Source organism: Neolamprologus multifasciatus, chromosome 8 (genome assembly GCF_963576455.1).
Source record: "Neolamprologus multifasciatus chromosome 8, fNeoMul1.2, whole genome shotgun sequence".
Classification (NCBI taxonomy): Eukaryota; Metazoa; Chordata; class Actinopteri; order Cichliformes; family Cichlidae; genus Neolamprologus; species Neolamprologus multifasciatus.
The window spans coordinates 13,934,625-13,953,346 of record NC_140446.1 but is presented as its reverse complement, the minus strand read 5'-3'; the positions used below and the strand labels follow the sequence as shown (position 1 = coordinate 13,953,346).

The 18,722-nt window shown below is 41.6% G+C and overlaps 2 protein-coding genes across 4 annotated transcripts in view; one reads left to right on the top strand and one right to left on the bottom strand.

Moving 5' to 3' along the window:
* Nucleotides 1–11,654, top strand: part of ccdc186 (coiled-coil domain-containing protein 186) — a 34,260-nt gene extending 22,606 nt beyond the window's left edge. For all 3 annotated transcript variants that reach the window (XM_085170187.1, XM_085170185.1, XM_085170186.1), the window contains exon 16: nucleotides 1,787–11,654. In XM_085170187.1, the coding sequence (XP_085026313.1) occupies nucleotides 1,787–1,870 (84 nt within the window). In that variant the 3' untranslated portion in view covers nucleotides 1,871–11,654. The remainder of the gene's footprint in view (nucleotides 1–1,786) is intronic.
* adrb1 (adrenoceptor beta 1) lies at nucleotides 3,176–16,825 on the bottom strand. The gene has a single exon (XM_085170192.1). The coding sequence runs from the start codon at nucleotides 16,422–16,424 to the stop codon at nucleotides 15,231–15,233; it is 1,194 nt and encodes a 397-aa protein (XP_085026318.1). The 5' UTR covers nucleotides 16,425–16,825; the 3' UTR covers nucleotides 3,176–15,230.
* Nucleotides 16,826–18,722: the final 1,897 nt, after the last annotated feature.

Below are 18,722 nucleotides of genomic sequence, written 5' to 3'. Positions count from 1 at the left end.
GCCTTCGTATTCTGTTTAATGGGAGGAAGCAAACTGCGCCACACAGCCAGTTATTGTCAATAACCGCATGTTGTGAAACCACCATTAAAAATAATGTGATAAAGGGCGAATGTCAGACCACCTTTTTGCCTTTCGTTAAGTGGCGTTATGTGATATTTGGATCGCTCTTCAAAGCTTCAAAATCAGCCACAGCATGCATCGTATTGTCTCTGTGAGATATTTGACAGGCTGACACTCCCGCGACGAGCAGTTTGTCAGCTTGACATAACTTGAGACGGCACGTTGAAAGTCGTAGTCCAATTCAGATCAGAGCCTGCATTATTGATGCTATCGCTGAGCACAGAGACTGCGGCCTACTGTAACTGAGACATGTATTCTTTATTCATAGTGGATTTAAGCCTCAATTAATGGTGTCCATCCTCATTTAGTGTGCTGAACCTTTCAGTCTTTTAATGCACTTAGTAGTTTCTGACTTGTTGATGTCGTTTCGATTAATATTCCTTCTCAGGTTTGAAACTTGAGAGGGGATATGACATCATGTAGAGGCTGGATGTGGAAAGTTTTTTGTAGTTGTTGTTTTTTTTAAGATTAACCTTGTTAAGACTGGCATTAACCACCCAGCTGGAGTGTGGATGTATTTATCAGAGTGCTGCGTGTTGACCTTGTTGTGCATCTATGTTGATTTGCTCATATTTATTCACATTTCGTCGCTGAACATAAAGCTTACAGCCTCAATTTGATTTTGTGGATGTAACCAGCAGTCACAACCCAAAACAACATTAGCCTGTGACTGTGTGGCGTTTCTCCATTTCGCTCTGTTTTGCTCTCCACCGGCTCCTGAGGGAAATCTCTCTCCGTGGCTTCTGAATCCTCCAGAGCCGTTCAGTAGGTAGCTGCCGTCAGTTAGTGCAGCGCCGGGCTTGCAGTGAGTTTTAACAGAGGTCATTTATTTAAATGCTGCTCGCTGTGGATAAAAACAAGACAATTACAGGCAATTTACCGCTGTGTCTGTTTCTGCAGTCAGCGTGCAATGCAGTGCAATGCAAGCAAATGTCGACATAGAAAATGTCAAATGTGTCTAGAATCAGTGTCAAACATGGTGGGCCAGAAAAATAAATAAATCGATAAATAAAAAAACGCAACAAAAACAGTAAAACAAAATATTTCTAGTGTTTCCAACACGCCCACATAAATCCAAGCAAAGTGTCACCACTCTTTCAACATGTATTGTCGCAGCCACTTTGATGTTTATGTGGGAACAAGCTTTCATAAATATTTCCAAATGATGCAGCCAATCAGCTTCTTATTGTTTTTTTTTGTTTGTTCTTTTACATATTAGAGACTCTCTTCATTAAAAAAGAAAAAACCTGAACAAGACAATAAATTGCAATAAAATGTGGGAGTAATTTCTGGCTTTCAGACTTCTCTTTCTGCAGATGAAAGATGATTGGCAGCGTGAAGGAAGGAATGATGTAAAAACACTCAACGTTAAAATGACAGTAAAATATTCAGACAAAGCCATATCAAGGCTTCACTTTTACCGTGATGGATGATCCAGGCTTTTCTGATTTTTAAGCCGCCGATGATTGTCCTTCATATTGATGAGATTTGATGGTGGCAATTGGTTTCTGCAGACGGTGTGACTAATGCCCTGCTATTTTCAGAAAACATCAGGAAAATGGACAAGACAGGGGCTGGTTTTTAACAGTAGAGTTATAACTAGCGCACCGGTCCCTCGTGTGCCGCCGCTTTAATGTTTCATCTTCCCTTTTGTTCCGTTTCTCAGGAGAACCTGCAGACTCTCGGGGCTGAGATCGAAAAGCTCATAAAGCAGCAGAGGGATCCCGAGGACGGCGTGAGGAGGAAGTGACATGTCCGCCTCACAGGCCCGAGAGCTACTTGAGAACCTCTGTTTGTTTTTGTTTTGGTTTTTTTTTACACGCATGAAGAATGAGTTGAATGTCTAAGTGCCAGCAGCCTGTTTCATGAAGAAGCACTCAAACTCTGTTTCTGTCCATTTGGGGAAAAACAAGTTATCTAAACCTACTTGAATGATCTCTATTCCATCCATATTGTAAAACTCCCTCTATTTTTTTTGCCTCTGACACAACGAATCTTCCTCTGGATCACCCCCCCCCCCCCCCCCCCCCGAGCCACACCAAGAAGACTCTTAACGCCAGTCGCTTCTAGCTTGAAACTTTTAATTGCCTTGTAAAATAATTGACTTCATTCTGAATGTATAGCAAATTCTACCTGGAGTGTAGCTAAAAGAAAAACAAGAGGCAAAGATCCTGACATTCTGACACATTAGGCTCCACAGATCTCCATCCATCATACAGTAAATACACTGAGATGATCTCATGGCCAGCATGTTCTCTCTGTCTCCAAGCCAAATGTATTATTGTTATTATTGCTGTTATTTTTTTAAAGACTGCTTCCTCAGCTCGACAGCACGCCACTCCATATTTAAAGGTAAACCTGAAGAAAACAGATCAGCCGTGGCTGGTGCAAGATTGTGAACCAAGGTTCTTCACATCAGCAAGACCTGACTATCTGTGCGACACCGGTGCAGACTGCTTCAGTTTCCTCCTGGCAGCCATCAGCAAGAAGCAGTCCACAACGTATTTTCACTTATTTTCTTTTAGGCTGGGTTCAAATTGAGTTTTATTTTTAGTACACGTGATTTCATATCTGTTATTCTTTATCACTCACTTTCCTGTGGATTTCTTTTTTTTTTTTTTTTTGCTCTCAGTTTAAATGAATGAATACCTCAAACAGTTTAGTCCTTAACCTTAGTGTTTAAGCTCAGATTGTAGGCAGTTCATTAGCATCAGTTGGCAGTAGCCCGTCTAATCCAGACACGATGTGCATGTCTCAGCTTTCCGGCGTCATTAGCATTCCTCATTTTTTTTGGCAGATGCTCAGTGTTTGGAAACTTTTTTAGCACCGTGTGTATAATGTGATTTGGTAGGAGGTTGGGGGGAGAAAAAAGAGACTGAAATGTTTAGGTATTCTTGTCACACTCCTCTTTTTTCTTCTTTTTTTTTTTTTTTGTAGCGTCACTGAGTCCATTGAAGTAAATCAAATGTAGATGAATCAAAGGGAGAACAGGAGATCTGTAGCTCAGGAAAGCCAAAAGAAATATATCCAGGGACAAAGTGCAATGCTGATCCTATTTGTTTTTCTTTTCTTCTCTTTTTTTGTCTTTCTGAACATGACTGTCTGTCTCCGTGTGGTCTGTTTATCGCTCATGTCCGTGCAACAAGCACCTGTCCCAGTGTGTGTGTGTGTGTGTGGATATTTAAAATGGTGTGTGCATGGCTGCATGTGTGCCTTTTTGTTAACCTCTCGAGCCTCGTTGTGTTTACACCTTGTGTACATGCTTCAGCTGTCGGGGCTTATAGGCTTTAACCGGAGTGACCATGGAGTTTGTTCCACCGAGAGGGAACGTGCGATTTGCATTTAGAGCAGAGTCTGTCAGCCAAACGAAGACGCGCGCACACATAGACACACACACACAGACCTGCAGCTCAGCATCCCCGAGCTACACACAATAATGCTTTTGTCTCTCGCTGACAGCTATTTAAGTAAGAGAGATACACATTCGCAAACACTTTGGATGAAGGGAAGAGAGCAACTCAGTTTAACAATGCCAGTCTCTTTTCAGTTGGTTTGATCTGATTGTAGAAGCTGTCACAAAAGATAAGCCTCCATTTCTTTTTTTTTCCTTTTTTTTTCCACAGTCTGAAACACGCTTTTATGGGTCACGCCAATCCCCCCCCAAATTTACCCTGAGGCGATGTTAAAATGGACCACTACGTTAATAAAGATGAAAGTTTCCAGGATTGAGGGCGCACAGTCTTTAAAGCCTCTCTATTTCTGTGCAGAGGTTTTGGTGTGTTGACTTTTTTATTTCATCCGAACTGACTTCATTGCGACGTGAGCTCAGTATGCAAGCGTGCAGGAATTTGTGTCTTCATTCTGGTTGTTATTAGCCTTTTTTTAGCTGATTTTCAGTGAAGTTGCATTTTTGCAAATTATGCCCGATTTTCATTTTCATGCATCTTTAATCAAGAAGTAGGTGCTTGCTGCTGAATAGGTGATTAATGTTCTTGTATTTTGGCAGTTTGCTTCTGGCACAGAAGTATAATACAGCCTATGCAATACAGTCGTATGGGATTGTCAAAGTAAATCCTCCGAGGCATGCTAATATGCGGCGTCTGATTTTGGTCATTGCGTGTCAACCCGAGAGAAGCGACGTTCCCGCTGATCCAAAACAATTCCACAGCCTTGAAATGAAGCCATGCTGCAGCATTATGCGGATTACTAAAACAAACCTCACGTTTCCCTTCATGAATATGAAAACATGGTGTTCAGTATGTGCGAGTGCCGATCTGTAAAAGAAAATGAGAGAAGTTGCCATTATTTGTTTTCCTGCTGTGCAATGATTCCCTTTGATCTGTCTTGTGGAATATTCAAACTGTGATTATATTATACATTTGTAGATATGCCATTGTGTAAAATTCTGATGAGATGTTTTAAAAAAATGATTGTGGATGATGTACATACTATGTTTTCAGGGAATAAAAGGAGATGAGGCTTAAGTTCATCTTGAATGTCCTGCAGCAGTCTTGCTTTGTGCTTTGTGGGCGTGGTGGAATTGAGCCTAATTCAGGTGACAAAGCGATTTTTGCGCCGAGATGACCTCCCTCTCAGTGACTTTTGTCAGCTTTAGGTCCCACTTCAAAAGCAGCGGTGTCAGCGGTACTTGAGGTCATGCACGTCGCTGTGCCGCTGTCCATCAAAGCAATCTTCCATTCAGAGGATTTAAAGTCCAAACTGCTGCTTCACAGACATTCTCCTCACTGGACCTGTAAGGTGCACCAAGCTGAAGCACGTCCATTTAAATATAAATATAAGTCCATACATTTTGGCTAATTTCCAGAAAGCAAATAGTATTTTTTCCCCTTTCGCACCTTTTTAAATATGTGGACTGAGTGTCAACAGAATTTTGTTAGGTACACCTGTTCTACTGCTTGTGAATGTAAATATCTAATCAGCTAATCATGTGGCAATGCATTTAGCGATGTAGACATGGTCAAGATGACCCACTGGAGTTCTAACTGGGCATCAGAAAGGTGATTAAAGTGATTTTGAATGTGGCTTTTCTGACTATTTCAGGAACTGCTTCTCTGCTGGGATTTTCCCACACAATCATCTCTGCGGTTTACAAAGAATGATCAGAAAAAGAAGATATCCAGTGAGCGGCAGTTCTCTGGGTGAAAATTCCTTGTTGATGCCAGAAGTCAGAGGCTGCTCTGAGCTGATAGGAAGGCAATGACCACTCATTACAACCAGGTGCCACTCCTGTCAGCTACGAACAGAAAACTGAGGCTACAGTTTTCAGGGCCAGAAAAAATTGAATAACAGAAAACAAGAAAAGTTGTTTCCTGGTCTGACAAGTCTCCACTTTTACGTTTGGATGGTAGAGTCAGAATTTGGTGCAAACAGCATGCTAGCATGGATCATTGGTTGGTGGTGGTGTTACAGTGTGGGGGACACTTTGGCAATTGAGCATTGCTTAAATGCCACAGCCTCAGGATTGTTGTTAGCCATGTCCATCCTTTGATTACTAAAGCGTTCTGATCTTCGATGGCTGCTCCCAGTTCAGATCATCTCATACTGTTTTCTTGAACATAGCGGTGAGTTCAAATGAACTCCACAGCGACCAGATCTCAATCCAGCAGAGACACTTTGGGATGTTGTGAAACGGGAGCTTTGCATCGCAGCAACTGTTTGATGCTCTCATGTCAGTAAGGATCAAAATCTCAGGAATGTTACCAGCTCCATCTTGAATCTATGTCACGAAGAATTCGATCATTTCTGAAGCTAAAAGGGGATCCAACACATTACTAGTGAGGTATACCTAATAAAGTGTTGAGTACATGCAGACACAATCAGAGAAAAGCAGTGGATCTGACATAGGTTAAAGAGGAGTTCCAGGTTTTGTATCTTCAGAGGGAGCTGCCCAAAAACTGCCTCAAGTTTATTAGCAGAGTTTGAGAGAAGGTGCAGTCTACCAGGCCACCTTCTAGCAGCTGAGGTACCATGGCCACTGTTTTGTGTCAAAATCTCAGTTATAAAAGTGTTTTTTGTTGAACAATACCCTTAGTCATGCTGCTCAGTCTGCTCACATCAAAATTTTGCATTACGCACATGCTGTCTCATGGTTATGCACATGTACAGACGCTGAAAAACGCCTACAGAACAACTGAAAGCACCCTGTCATCAGAAATATCATAATTTAGCAGCATAAACAAGACATTTCTTTCTTTATTCTCGTCACGTAGGGGTGAAAGTTCCCATTTTCTCCGCGGGCACAGTAGCAGGTTCAAATATCCAATTCAGGCGAATGGTTACTGAGAGGCTATTTTTAGCTCACAGATAGCGGATTCTCCTATCAGCTTAGATGACCACCCTTGAATTCATAAAGCATTGCCCATGTCCTTTAGCCGAAGCACCAACCTTGACAAGAGCTCTTAAGGTATAAAGATAACAAGTCTATCCTGTCAGTCTGTTTTTTCACTGTTTCCCAGCCCAGATTTAGGGAGCCTCCTGCAGTAGCTGTAACATTAAGATAAAAAAAAAAAAATCTGAATATAAGCAAGTCCTCATAACGACCATCATTACATTCCACTTATTCCCTTTTAACTTAACTGTTATGTAATTCTGTGCACAAAAATAACCCTTTAATTGGGAATATTCATGTATCCGTTTGGTCTGTCCTATCTGTAATGCTTTGATTATATGCCACTCTACGCTCTGCCTCTTCAGATGCTTTGTCTCGGCCTCTAACATGGAAATTTAGACAATTAATGTTCTCTAGAGCGGCGGTGCATTAACAGCCTGAATTTTTGTCTTGTTCGTTGAGATTTGTGTTTGATGAAAAGGTGCAGAGCTGCAGGTTTTGGCCGTTTGGACAACTATTCATGGTTTCACATTAAACCAGAGCTACATGTGGACGTGTCTGGACTTTGTCTTGTGTATGTGGGGCCAGACGAGATACAGTCAAAGCCTTGGGGGGAGTGATAACTGCAGGGAGTCAGCAAGAAAGGTAGCGATAAACCTTGAGTGTGATGAAGGCTTTTTAAACGGCCCGGAGTGTAGTTTCAGTGCTCGGGAGCGGTGCAGGGAAACCAAGCAGAAACTCTAGCTTTATTAAAGAAACTCTAGCATTAAAGGAAAAGATGCCCTGAGAAAGGCTGCACCCGTGATTCCCACTTCATTTGTGACCCTGCTGGAAAACGCTGGAACTCATCTGTTACTGTAACAAAACAATACCATGCACACTTTTCAATGTGGTTAAATAACCATAATTTATTAACAATTTATTAACACTTTTGCTCTGCATGTTTGATCACTCATCTAAATGAGAAGTTCAGATAAACAAGAGACGAGCTAGGGTAGCGAGTAGGACTGGGAGGAATTGCTGGTGGGACACAGCGACCTTCACTGCGAGGGGTTAAAAACCCCAAAGTCAGCTGGAGGGCTTACAAAAGGGCACTTTTCCCCTTTTAGACTCAGCTTGGTCTCTTGGGAGCTTTGAACGCTCTGTGAAGCCCCTCATCATGGGAGTGCAAGTCCACCTCTCGAACTACAATGCTGTTGTGAAGGACCAATCCATCTGACCATGAGTGATTCATTATATAAGAAAGGGACTTGAAAGGATTAGAAGATGCCAAAAAATAAACATCTCCATATAAAATGCCGGCATTTTATATGGCCGGGAAGATGTGGACTCGGTAATAACACTTGCTTCCATCATTGTAGTCGCTGGAAAGAGGAGTTGAAGGTTGGTAACCTAAATATTTTGACACTTTCAGATGACATCACTCCGTTTTATTATGAAAGTGGAGCCAGCAGTTTATTTTTGTCCACTACATGCAGTACTGCAAAACTGTTTTGAGTCACACTTGATTTCTTTACATTTTTTGAAGTAAGAAATAGGTACAGCAAGTAATTGAAACATATGCAAACATACATGAGGATACTATCTACGTATAAGGCTATATCAAGCCTGAAAGTCAATATTTGGTATGACCACCTTCGTTCTTTAGGTAGTCTTCAGGAATAGTTAAAAGACATTTTAAAACTCCTCTTTGGATGTTGTCTGCCTTTCTCTGTCACGATGATCCCACACGGCTTCAATGATGTGCAGGTCTGGGCTCTAGGGAAACCAATCCATGACTGATGGTGTTCCACTGTGTGCTTTTCTATCCAGGTATGTATTTACCTTAATGGCAGTGTGTTTGAGATCACTTTATAGATATTATTGCATAGTAGAGCAAAATATGATGGTACTTTTCTTTGTTCTGTTCCCCACCAACAGCACTTCAGCCCTACTCAGCCCTAAGCTATGACAGAGCTTCCTCTATGTCTAAAGCCATTACAGATGACTACAGATGTTCTTCTGCTCTAGATGGGGTTTTTTAGGCCTGACACATCTCTTTTCATCCTTCACTTGTCCAGTTTCCTCAGTTTTTTTAAGGACACACTGCACAGCGGGCTGAGATTTGCTAAATTTCCAACTAATAGCGCTTTTGAAATCTCATTGTTCATGCAAAAAATCCAATTTAAATCTGCCAAACTGTGTGAACGTTCACATTTTTCATAGATTCAACTAAAGAAATGTAAACAAATTAAGTGTTTTTGTGAATTCTACCTAAAGGTATAATTTAAACGTTGTTCTTTGATTAGTCATCTGTTATGTGTAGACACAACGCTGCCTCCTATCTTGAATTAAGAGCCTTTTTTATACTTGAATGATTCATAGGTAAGTGTTAATTGGTTTAACAAATGAAAACAAAAAGAAAACTTTGAAAGGCTTTCGGGAAGAACTATTGCTGAAGATTCCTTTCAAAATTACACGAAAGTCTTGCTTTTGGAAGCAAAATGTCATTGCGTAATAGAGTAAGCCTGCATGGGTGGAGATGGTTTCTGCTACCTTTGAAGAGAGGCACCTGCTTCCCAGTTGCATCTTATCATAATAACATCTTGTGATCTAACCTTAGTGTCCAAATATTCTTTTAATTGTGATCTTTGTTGGTACAGAGTCTCATCCTGGACACTAGATCTCAAGCAGTCAGACAATGAATCATCAGCTTCTTGGGATTCAAGTGTAGGATTTAGTAAAAGGTCAAGACTGAGGCTGGCACTGCAAGGAGCGACTTGGGGAGAAAGTCGGAGAAGGCTTTAAAGAGCCGCAGTGCATCGATGCTTGATATGTTACTCATTTCATGAGAGAAAGAATAAAAATGGAGGAAATGAAGATGAGTACTGCACTGATCAGTGTGTTCATCTATGACTGTCAGATGGACTCTTAAAAGAAACATTTATGCTGATGTACCTTATCTACCCCAAGGCTGTTTGGATAGCTTATTAGTGCCAAGTTCTTTGATTTAAAAGCTGCACTGTTCCCGGACTTGTTTGTTTGGTATGTGACCAGTGTTTTCTAGCTGACCTTTATCAATCTGCCCTGAGCTTTGTTCTAAAAGGAACAAAATCAGCTTCACTGATTTTAATGTTCGATATGAAGAGGAAATGTACCTCAGTTGTTCCTGTTCCTGTTGCAAATGTTCCAAAAAGCAGTTACGCTTTCATGAATGTACTACACGTGGCTTATCATTTCCATAAGTAAGTCAGTTTGCATCACTAAAGTTGAACATAAATGCTGACCACCTTCACCCAATCTTCATGCAAGCTACAATCGCAGCAAGCCGAAGCCCAGCAGATGGAGACCGCAACGTGCCAAGTTCACACGGGGAATCCAAACAGATGGACACATGAAGTGTAGCACCTGCTTTTGGCAACGCACCTCAACACGTACAGCTTGAGTTAGAGGGGGAAAAAAGTCACAGGGGATTTCAATCTTACAGGGTTGAGAGGTTTTGATTAGCCAATAGAAGTTGAATTTTGATCAATGCTTTTCATCAGAGAGACGTGTGCCAGCTACAGGGTCTGTTCACTTTGAAATGGTTTACATTCATAAAAAAAGATAAGCTGCATTTTTTTTTTAATCTTTGTGCTGCACTTTTTATGATCCTGTTGCATAAATTTAGCATATCTGTTGTTTGGGTTTGATAAGACTATAATAATCAGCAATCAGCAATAATTATCTCCAGGTGCTGACATTTGTAGCTTTCAGAAATTTGCGCTTTTGTTTTTCTCGCTCAAAGATTGTAACAGCCTCCCCTGGAACACCACCCGCTGAAGAAAATGATTATTTGCATTAGCATTTTACAGAAACTGTGTTTCTAATCATGTTTCTGTTGGATCTATTATTGAGAGGATGCTTAGTGAAAAAATCATGAAGCAAATGTATGTCAGCAGAGATTCATCAAGATTCACAAAGATTGCTCTGAATGTTGCAGGGTTTTTTTGTTTTTGTTTTTTTTATCTACTTGATGATTTTGATATTTGTCTTGGTCTTTAATCAAGAGCAGAAGGCTGTAGGAGGTGGTTGGCATTGACAATATTCATAATCTGGACAAGAATCCATGCAATAACTGGATGAAGCTTCGCACCTGTTGCCCGAGAGGATCTGAAAGAACTCCAGACACTCCCTTGAAGTTTCAGCGCAGCGTTGATGAAGTGCTTTTGAAGGTCATGAAAAATGTTCTTACAAAATATCACCATATTTCAGAGACTATAAATAAACAAAAGGTTTAAGAACAGTCAAAGGAAATGAAGTTAAGTAAATATTTTCTGCACCTATGAAACAGGAGAAATCCAGCAAAGACCTGACGCAGCACCTGAGATGAGCGTTTGGCCTTTTTAGAGGTATGCCAAACTGCTCCAGAACTGGGTTGAAAAATAAATGGACAATTTGACATTTTGGGGTTAAACTGTTGTCCCTATGTAAGGGGAGATTCAAATGTTGTAGCAAACATTGACTTTCAATCTTGTTACTGCTTTTTTCTCATACACTGTAATTCCATTCCTGTTTACACATCTGTTAATAGATTGTTGCAGCTATTTTACATTTTTCCTACTAAAATATTAAAACATTTGGCTCAAGGCTTTTGCACAGTTCTAAAGGTCTATAACCTGCCCAGTGCACTCATTCTGTTTAATAATGTACCAGACTGTTGATTGTTGATCTCTAACTTGCTTGGACATTACTATTAACCTCCTCGAATAAGAGCAATTTCAGTATTTGGAAGCAATTTCAGATCTTTTATCAAGCTATCATGAAACAATGGGAGAACAGATCTCGTCTGACCATTAAACTGATTGGCAATCAAGTGTCCAATGACTTTGGATACAATACTTTTGTTAAACCCCTCGAATTGAAGCTGAAAATCGGTATTTCAATTGCATATTGATTGTTTGATTGAAAATTCACTGTTTTGATGTACAGAAGCAAAGATGCAAAAGAAATGTGTGATTGCCCAGAAATGTATGAACCTAACTGTAGTCGCTTTCTAGTCAAAACATGATAGGAGTTATTATTCTTGCTTGGGCTGTGTTAGGTCTGGATCCCGGATGAGCCCCCAAATGTATTACATCCCCTAAATTAAAAGCTCACAGAAACTAAGTTTAACAACACAAAATAATGACTCAAAAAGCAACAAACACAACATAAAATAAAGCAACCCCCCCCCCCCCCCCAAAAAAAAAACCACCATCAACCAAGCATCCAGTGGGCTGCTAGATTGAAGCCCCAAAACTAATTAACAAGTGACAAACTTGAAAACTGAGGCCTATAAGTTAATAGTTGATCATAAAAAAGTGAAAGAAAAAATTCTAGAATTAAGTATGCTGATAAATGGTGGAGGAGAAACAACTTGTTCCAACATGTACATGAGCCTCAGCACCTAATCAGGACAATTAGGACAACCAAAACAAATAATTAATTACCAGAGGGAGAATTTAATGAAACGTGGGGGTGTACGTAACAGTAAAAGATCTAAACATCTGTTTTTGAAGCTTATCATAAAACCTGGAAACAATGACTATGTCCAAAGGTCAGAAATTGTGGCTGCTGAAGTCTCTGCCATTCCAACAGCCAACAAATGTAACTCCTCCATCTTTTTTTTTTTTTTTTTAAAGGTTTTTACCCTTATTTTATATGAGGTTTTAACTGTTGCAATGTATTCGCTGCAAAGATGAGTCTTTATTTAACACTATTTAACCTACAGCAAGAAAGAAAGTTATTTACTAAAATATTGAGTACTGCCTTCCTTACACCCATCTTCAGCACCCAGTGATCTTGCAGCAGTAACAAAGGAGTGTTTAGGTGTTGCACAGAGGTGTGGATTGTAGGGATATAGAAATTCTACGAGGGACATTATTCAATTCCTTGTAAATGGTCTCAGGTTCCACAAATTATGTACAAGATGTAATGAAGCACAATTCAATTAGGAGTGTTTACTAATACAACCCTGTGTTTAACCCTGATCTTGGCCTATCACAGTTAAATATATTACACTCCAGCCTGGACTGTAAAATACCACAGAGACATGTGGGTGAAACACCAAGGGTAAATCACTGGTGAACATATTTCTGAATGTAAACACCATATGGAGTTATAACCTCTGCTCGCACAGAGGTCATGTTGGTATCGCTTTATCTACTTCGACTTGGAGCAGCCAAAATGTCTGCTGATACACATGCAATTTGAAACAATTACTCTTAAAACCACTGATTAGCTCCTCCATATGTGAGCTCACAGCTAATCTGCCCAAACGCAAACTTCCTGCCAAACAAACAAATGCTTAATAATGAAGCAGGTCTTTGCCAGGAGGCCATCACTGACGCTGGCTGCACTAATGTTGTTATTTGTTTTTCTAAAAGCTGGGTCTCATTCACACTCATTAGTTCACCCAATCATATCTAAACATTGTTCATTAGCCAGAACAGCTGAGCTCAGTTCCATTCAGTTTTTCCGGCCTAATTGAAATGTACAGCTCTGGCTTTTTGAGAGAGCATCATTAGCACAACACGTCATGCTAATGCATTTTAAAGACGTCCAGCTTAAGGGCTGATTAATATTCCCCAGAAAGAACTGCAAATCTCTCCTGTAAGAGCCACTTCAGAACACCAGCTGCCGTGGTGTTTACTCAAATATTTTCTATAGGCTTTCAGAGTATCGCTCGAAGAAAATGGATCCATCAAACAGCATGCTGGAGAGATGGTTAACCTGAGTGAGAGTGGATGCGGGTGGAGAGCTTAAAACATTTGGGGACATCAAAGCAAGACATAAAATACCCCCTATTGTTATTTTTTTTGTAGTAGTAGCTCCAACCTTTACTTATGTTTTAAAGTGTCACCACATAAATTTTACCATTAAAGCTCAGCTTGCCCATCCTGGGAGAGCTTCTCTGCCTGTGTAATGCCTCTTTTTCTGTAGCTTTTCAAGGTCTGAAAAAAAGGGAACCTTGCTGTTACAGTCATCACTATTTTCTTAGCTTGGCTTTGAAACTCTGCGTTTTTACCAGTTAAGCTGCATATGTTGGATCGCTTTTTTTTGACCATCCTTTCTAAAAATCTATCTCTGATGAACCTCCAGGCCCCCACCCACCCACACATTGTTGTTTTTGTTTTTAAAACAAAAAAAGGCTTGTATGCAAACCACAAATGAAGTGAAGACACAAAATGGCAGGGGCAGAAACGCATACAACTCCCAACATCAAATTGGCATGTTTAGTAGTGCAATTGGATTAGAATATGATGTGGATTAGGAGAAACAGTGGGGGTTTTTTTTTTCACAGACTGGAGCCATCTTTGTATCCCACAGCAGAGAAGGCCCTGGTTAAAAGGTTACACTTGTAAATGTATAAATAATAAAATGAATACAGGTGAAATCCATTTAGATGCTTTGGTTTCAGGGTCCTGTTATTGTGCATACAAGCTCAGGGTCACGGATTAGTTAGAAACTTGAATAGAGCAGAGCCACCTTTATCCACACTAACACCTGTGCTTTTCCAGTTAGTCCGAGCGTGTGCCGTAAAGTGGGCTCACCTCACCCCCGTGCGCAATTGTTTCCTCTGACAGCTGTGAACTGAGCTTACAATATCGATACACCCACGAGTGGACTTTAATGAAGCATGCAAACAAACCCCTATTTATCCCTGCAACATTAAAGCGCACAAGAAGCATTGTTCAAGAGTCGGATTTCGTGGCTCCCTTCTCCACGGTGGCCAATCAGATTCCTCTTCCTCCCAGCAGCACAACAGCATCTGACATCACGCCAATTCACAAATCCTGCAAAGCGCCGTTTACCTCTCGCTGCCACGCTGTTTAATCACAAAATGCTGCTCTTATTAGTCTCTTGGTACATTGTGAACGAACCGAGGTTGCAGAATGTGATTACATTTCAATCACTTCTCCTCTAGCATTTCAGAATTTCTGCAGCTCCCTCTGGAGTCAAACCTTCCCACAGTAATAATAATAATAACAAGACGAAAAATGGGTTTAACAGCAATAAACAGTAAAACTTTCTTTTATTTTCACAGACATTATAACACACCACCTGACAACAGCATGTAAAGCCAAAGACAAAGGGAGAGGCTCAAATTCCTCTTGGGCACTAAACAGCACATTATGTACAACGGGCATTAGAATCAGCCTCACAATTACTCGTTTAGTTGTAAAAGACAGCGCGGAATAAATAGGCTATTTTACACCAATGTTTAATATAAACAAATACCTGTCGTACAAATTGCACTTGCCGATGGCTGTGAGGTAAAATACTTCGTGAGCTCTACATGACTGCAATACAGTCACTCCGACAAATGCCTTGATCTTATCTAGTGCCTTTAAATAACAGTTTATTGTAGTGCGCCTGAGCGGTGATGAGCGAATTTTTACGCACGAACCTGGAGCGAGGATCGGACTCTCACTTCCCCATTATAACGCATAAATGCAGAAATCAACTGTTTATCGAACAAAATCAGAACTGAAAAGTTTATATTTATACCAGGCATAAATCACAGGAGTGCGACTCCGCTCTTTGGCTGATGCACAGATTTACTGGATTTCAAATTCGGCACCTGACAGGTTTTTAATCACAGAAGCTTTACAGCCACTTCATTTTAGGGTTGATGAGCTATAATTTTGGCAAATTTGATTTTCCCTTTCACACTAAACTCTCTCTCTCTGATTAAATATGGCTCTTACGCACTCCGTCTCCAAAAAGAAACTCGCCTATTTTGTCATTATCCCCCCTCTCACAGTTGTGATTCGGAGTGAGACAACTTTCCGGTCCCCAGGCTACTATCACTGTTGTCCAAGCCGGCGCAGTCTGACCACATCCCCAATGTTCCGGGCTCCAGAGAGGAGACGAACCCGCCGGAGCATCGGGACAGGTCGCAGGAGCTAATGTGTAGCCTGCGGTCGGCTTGCCTCGGGCAGCACAGCAGCCTCTTAAAAGCCTTCCTGAAATCTGGGCTTCGGCAGTAAATTATGGGGTTAAACGCAGAGTTCACGTACCCCAGCCAGTTCAGAAACACGAAAAGGTCCTTGTCCACCACCTCTGCGCAAAAAACCCTCACGACGTTCACTATGAAAAAGGGCAGCCAGCACAGAGTGAACGTTCCCATGATGATGCCAAGCGTTTTGAGCGCTTTCTGCTCCCTGAGTGCCAGGATCTTAGACGGCCTCTTCTTGCACTTGGAGGTCAGTCCGGTTAAGGTGTTGTGAAACCTGCCCTCGCACTTGTCGATCTTCCTCAGCTGCTTTTTCGCCTCTCTGTACACGCGGGCGTAAACAAATATCATGACTAGGAGAGGAATGTAAAAAGATATGATGGATGAGGAGATGGCGTATGCTCTGTTTGTGACAAAGTCGCAACATTCGGGGTCCTCGTAGCAGTCTGTGTCCACGCTGTCCCGAGACCAGTGCATCAGGATGGGCAAGAAGGAGACCAGCGCAGAGATCGCCCACACCACACACACCACCGCTTTGGCCCGGGCTTTGGTTAACAAGCTTTGGTAGCGGAAAGGTGATGTGATAGCCACATACCTGTCTATGGCGATAACGCACAGGGTCTCGATGCTGGCGGTGACGCAGAGAACGTCCACCGAGATCCAGAACTCACAGAAAAAGGTGCCATACAGCCACGAACCGCGCACCGCGAGCGCCGCGCCAAATGGCACAACCAGGAGCCCCATGATGAGGTCCGCGCTCGCCAGCGACACGATGAACACGTTGGTGAGAGTCTGCAGCCTCTGCGTCCTGGCGATGGCGACGATGACCAGGATATTTCCGAACACGATGGACAGGACGATCAAACCCATAACCACGCTCATGCCCGCCATCCACTGCTCGGACGCGGCTGCAGCGGAGCCCGGTGAGTCGGACGCCTCGCTCCCTGTGCCATTCTGGAAGTTCACTGGCGAGGACGCGCCACCACCGTCCCCCATGACGGGCTGCTGGGCTGTGAGTGGAACCAGGTCGAGATCATCAAGGCAGCACTAACAACGCCTTCACAGTCTATAGCTCTACTCCCACTGCGCGCCAACTCCATCTGGAGCGCCTCTCAAGTCCTCAGCCTGAGTTGGCTGCTGTAGCGGCCGGGACGGCAAAGCGCGCGGTGACATCATTGCTCCTCACGACCAATCAGGCAGCTCAGCGGGCAAACGATCCCAGCGGTGAAGTTGTGGAAGCAAACAAACACCTGAACCTTAAATTTTCAGTCAGTCTATTTTTGGTGTCTTCACCAGTTAACGCGCATGGACGAATAAACCAAACTTTTATTAAGCAGGAGAAGCAGATGGTCACTCCCCAAACTGTCCATAACTACCATCGGTCCAAAAAATCTTGTCGGTTATGGAAACACGATTAACCAAATATGGAAGTCCAGCAGGACATGAACTACAGGGATTTCGCTGTTTTCATCACTGGCGAACCACAAACAAAATTTGTTTTTCCACTTGTCCGTTTTATATTTTTATCGCTAAGAATACATTCCGTGGGCATGAGGTCAGGCCCAACCACGGATCTGTGGTCCTTCCTTCACAGCAGCTGTATTATGGTAAACTTCTTATCTCCAATCACAAGTACAGAAGGCTATAAAGCAGGGGTTGACTCACAGCTATTCAGTCCACGCATCACTGCAGAGATAAACATTCCAGGTCAGTTCCAGGTCATTAAAAATGATTTTTCTGACCTACACCTGAACCAGGTTTTAAATTATGGCCGAGATGGAAGAAAGACAAGCCTAGTAGTGAGCTTAGTTTAAAAAAAAAGAAGGAAAAGAAAGAAAAAGAAAAGAAAAGAAGGCGTTCAAGATAAAGAAACAACAACAAAACAATGAAAGGAAGGTAGATTAAAGGATTTTCTTATGTAACAATGCCATTTTTTTTATTCAACAGACTTGGAAAGAAACAATTCATACTTTGGATGAATATTGTTTCATCTTTTAACTCTATTCATAAATTAATCAAAAATCACTTCAGGAACACTGTCAACCTACTGTCAACAGGCAAGACTTGCTAAAAAACACTGGACTGATGGGGCTCTCCATTGCCTCTTACTTTATGGCTTGCTCTCTGAGGCCATAAACAGTTTATTTATATGCAAGTGAGTTTCCAGCATGGAGACATTACAACCTAAATAATTTAGGATTTGAGCAAACTGGCAGGAGTAAGGCTGTTCATTTTAAAGAACTAACTCATTGTTGGTGCCCACTTTCAAATCTGACCACTACTGTAGGCCAACAAAGGTCTATCAGAGGGGCATTAAACAGAATATAAACTGAAAGTTTGGGGCCTAAAAAAGACATGTTATTCACGTTAGTGTGGGAAATAAAATATATAGTTTCTTTATGGTTTTTGGTTAAAATGAATAAATAAATAAACTTCATTCATCTTCTTTCCACCTCTGTGGTGGCAGAAATTTCCAAGAGCTTAAAATCAAACCCTATAAAACAAAAACATGTGCATTAACAGGAGTGGGAAGACTATATTTTTTCCTATTAGTGCTTTTTAAAAAATCTATGGTCCGTTTTTAAATAGAAGAAATTCCTTTTCTGAAGCTTTCATCACAGGACAATGACTGTTAAAGGCTTAAAACGATTCCCTGACTTTGCTGATGCATCGGTTCCTCTTCTCGGCCGCATTTAAAGCGTTTACACCTCTTCGGCGTAATTCAGATGTTCGGCAGCTCGTTGACTTTCATAAAAACGTGCTCATTGGAAATGCTCTTGACCACTCAACAGCAGCTACCTCCCACATAATCTTTGTGCAAGCTTTGAACGCCGGAATGAAGAGAAGCGCTGCTGGCTAAGCTTTGGTTGATCTCATATGTTGACACCAGCGCGGAGTCAAAGGTCAAAGTTGATTTCATTATTTGAAGTGATGATTTTCCCCGTTTATGGATTGAGTTTGAGAGTCTCTGCAGAGGCAGACAAAGCGATGTGTTGGAGTGAAGCTGCAGAGCGTTTTGTTAGCGGTTCTGCTCATCAGAAAACCTGCGTTTCAAGCAAACGTTCCTCACGCGCCGCAGCCTGGAAATACGGCAATGATATTTTATCTCTTACAGTGATATGATCTTAATGGAGCCCACTCAGCCACAGTGAATGGTGAATAAATGTTTCTGCAGTAAAAAAGAAACTGTGGAGAAACTGAAATTTTCTCCTTCACCTGGCCCCAAAACACACTGCCAATATTAAATGAGCCATTTTATTTTGAAATCACCTTTTATGAGCAGTTAATTCAATA

Excerpts from the sequence above, each read along its gene's own strand:
- adrb1 (XM_085170192.1), bottom strand. The coding sequence starts at position 16,424 with ATGGGGGACGGTGGTGGCGCGTCCTCGCCAGTGAACTTCCAGAATGGC.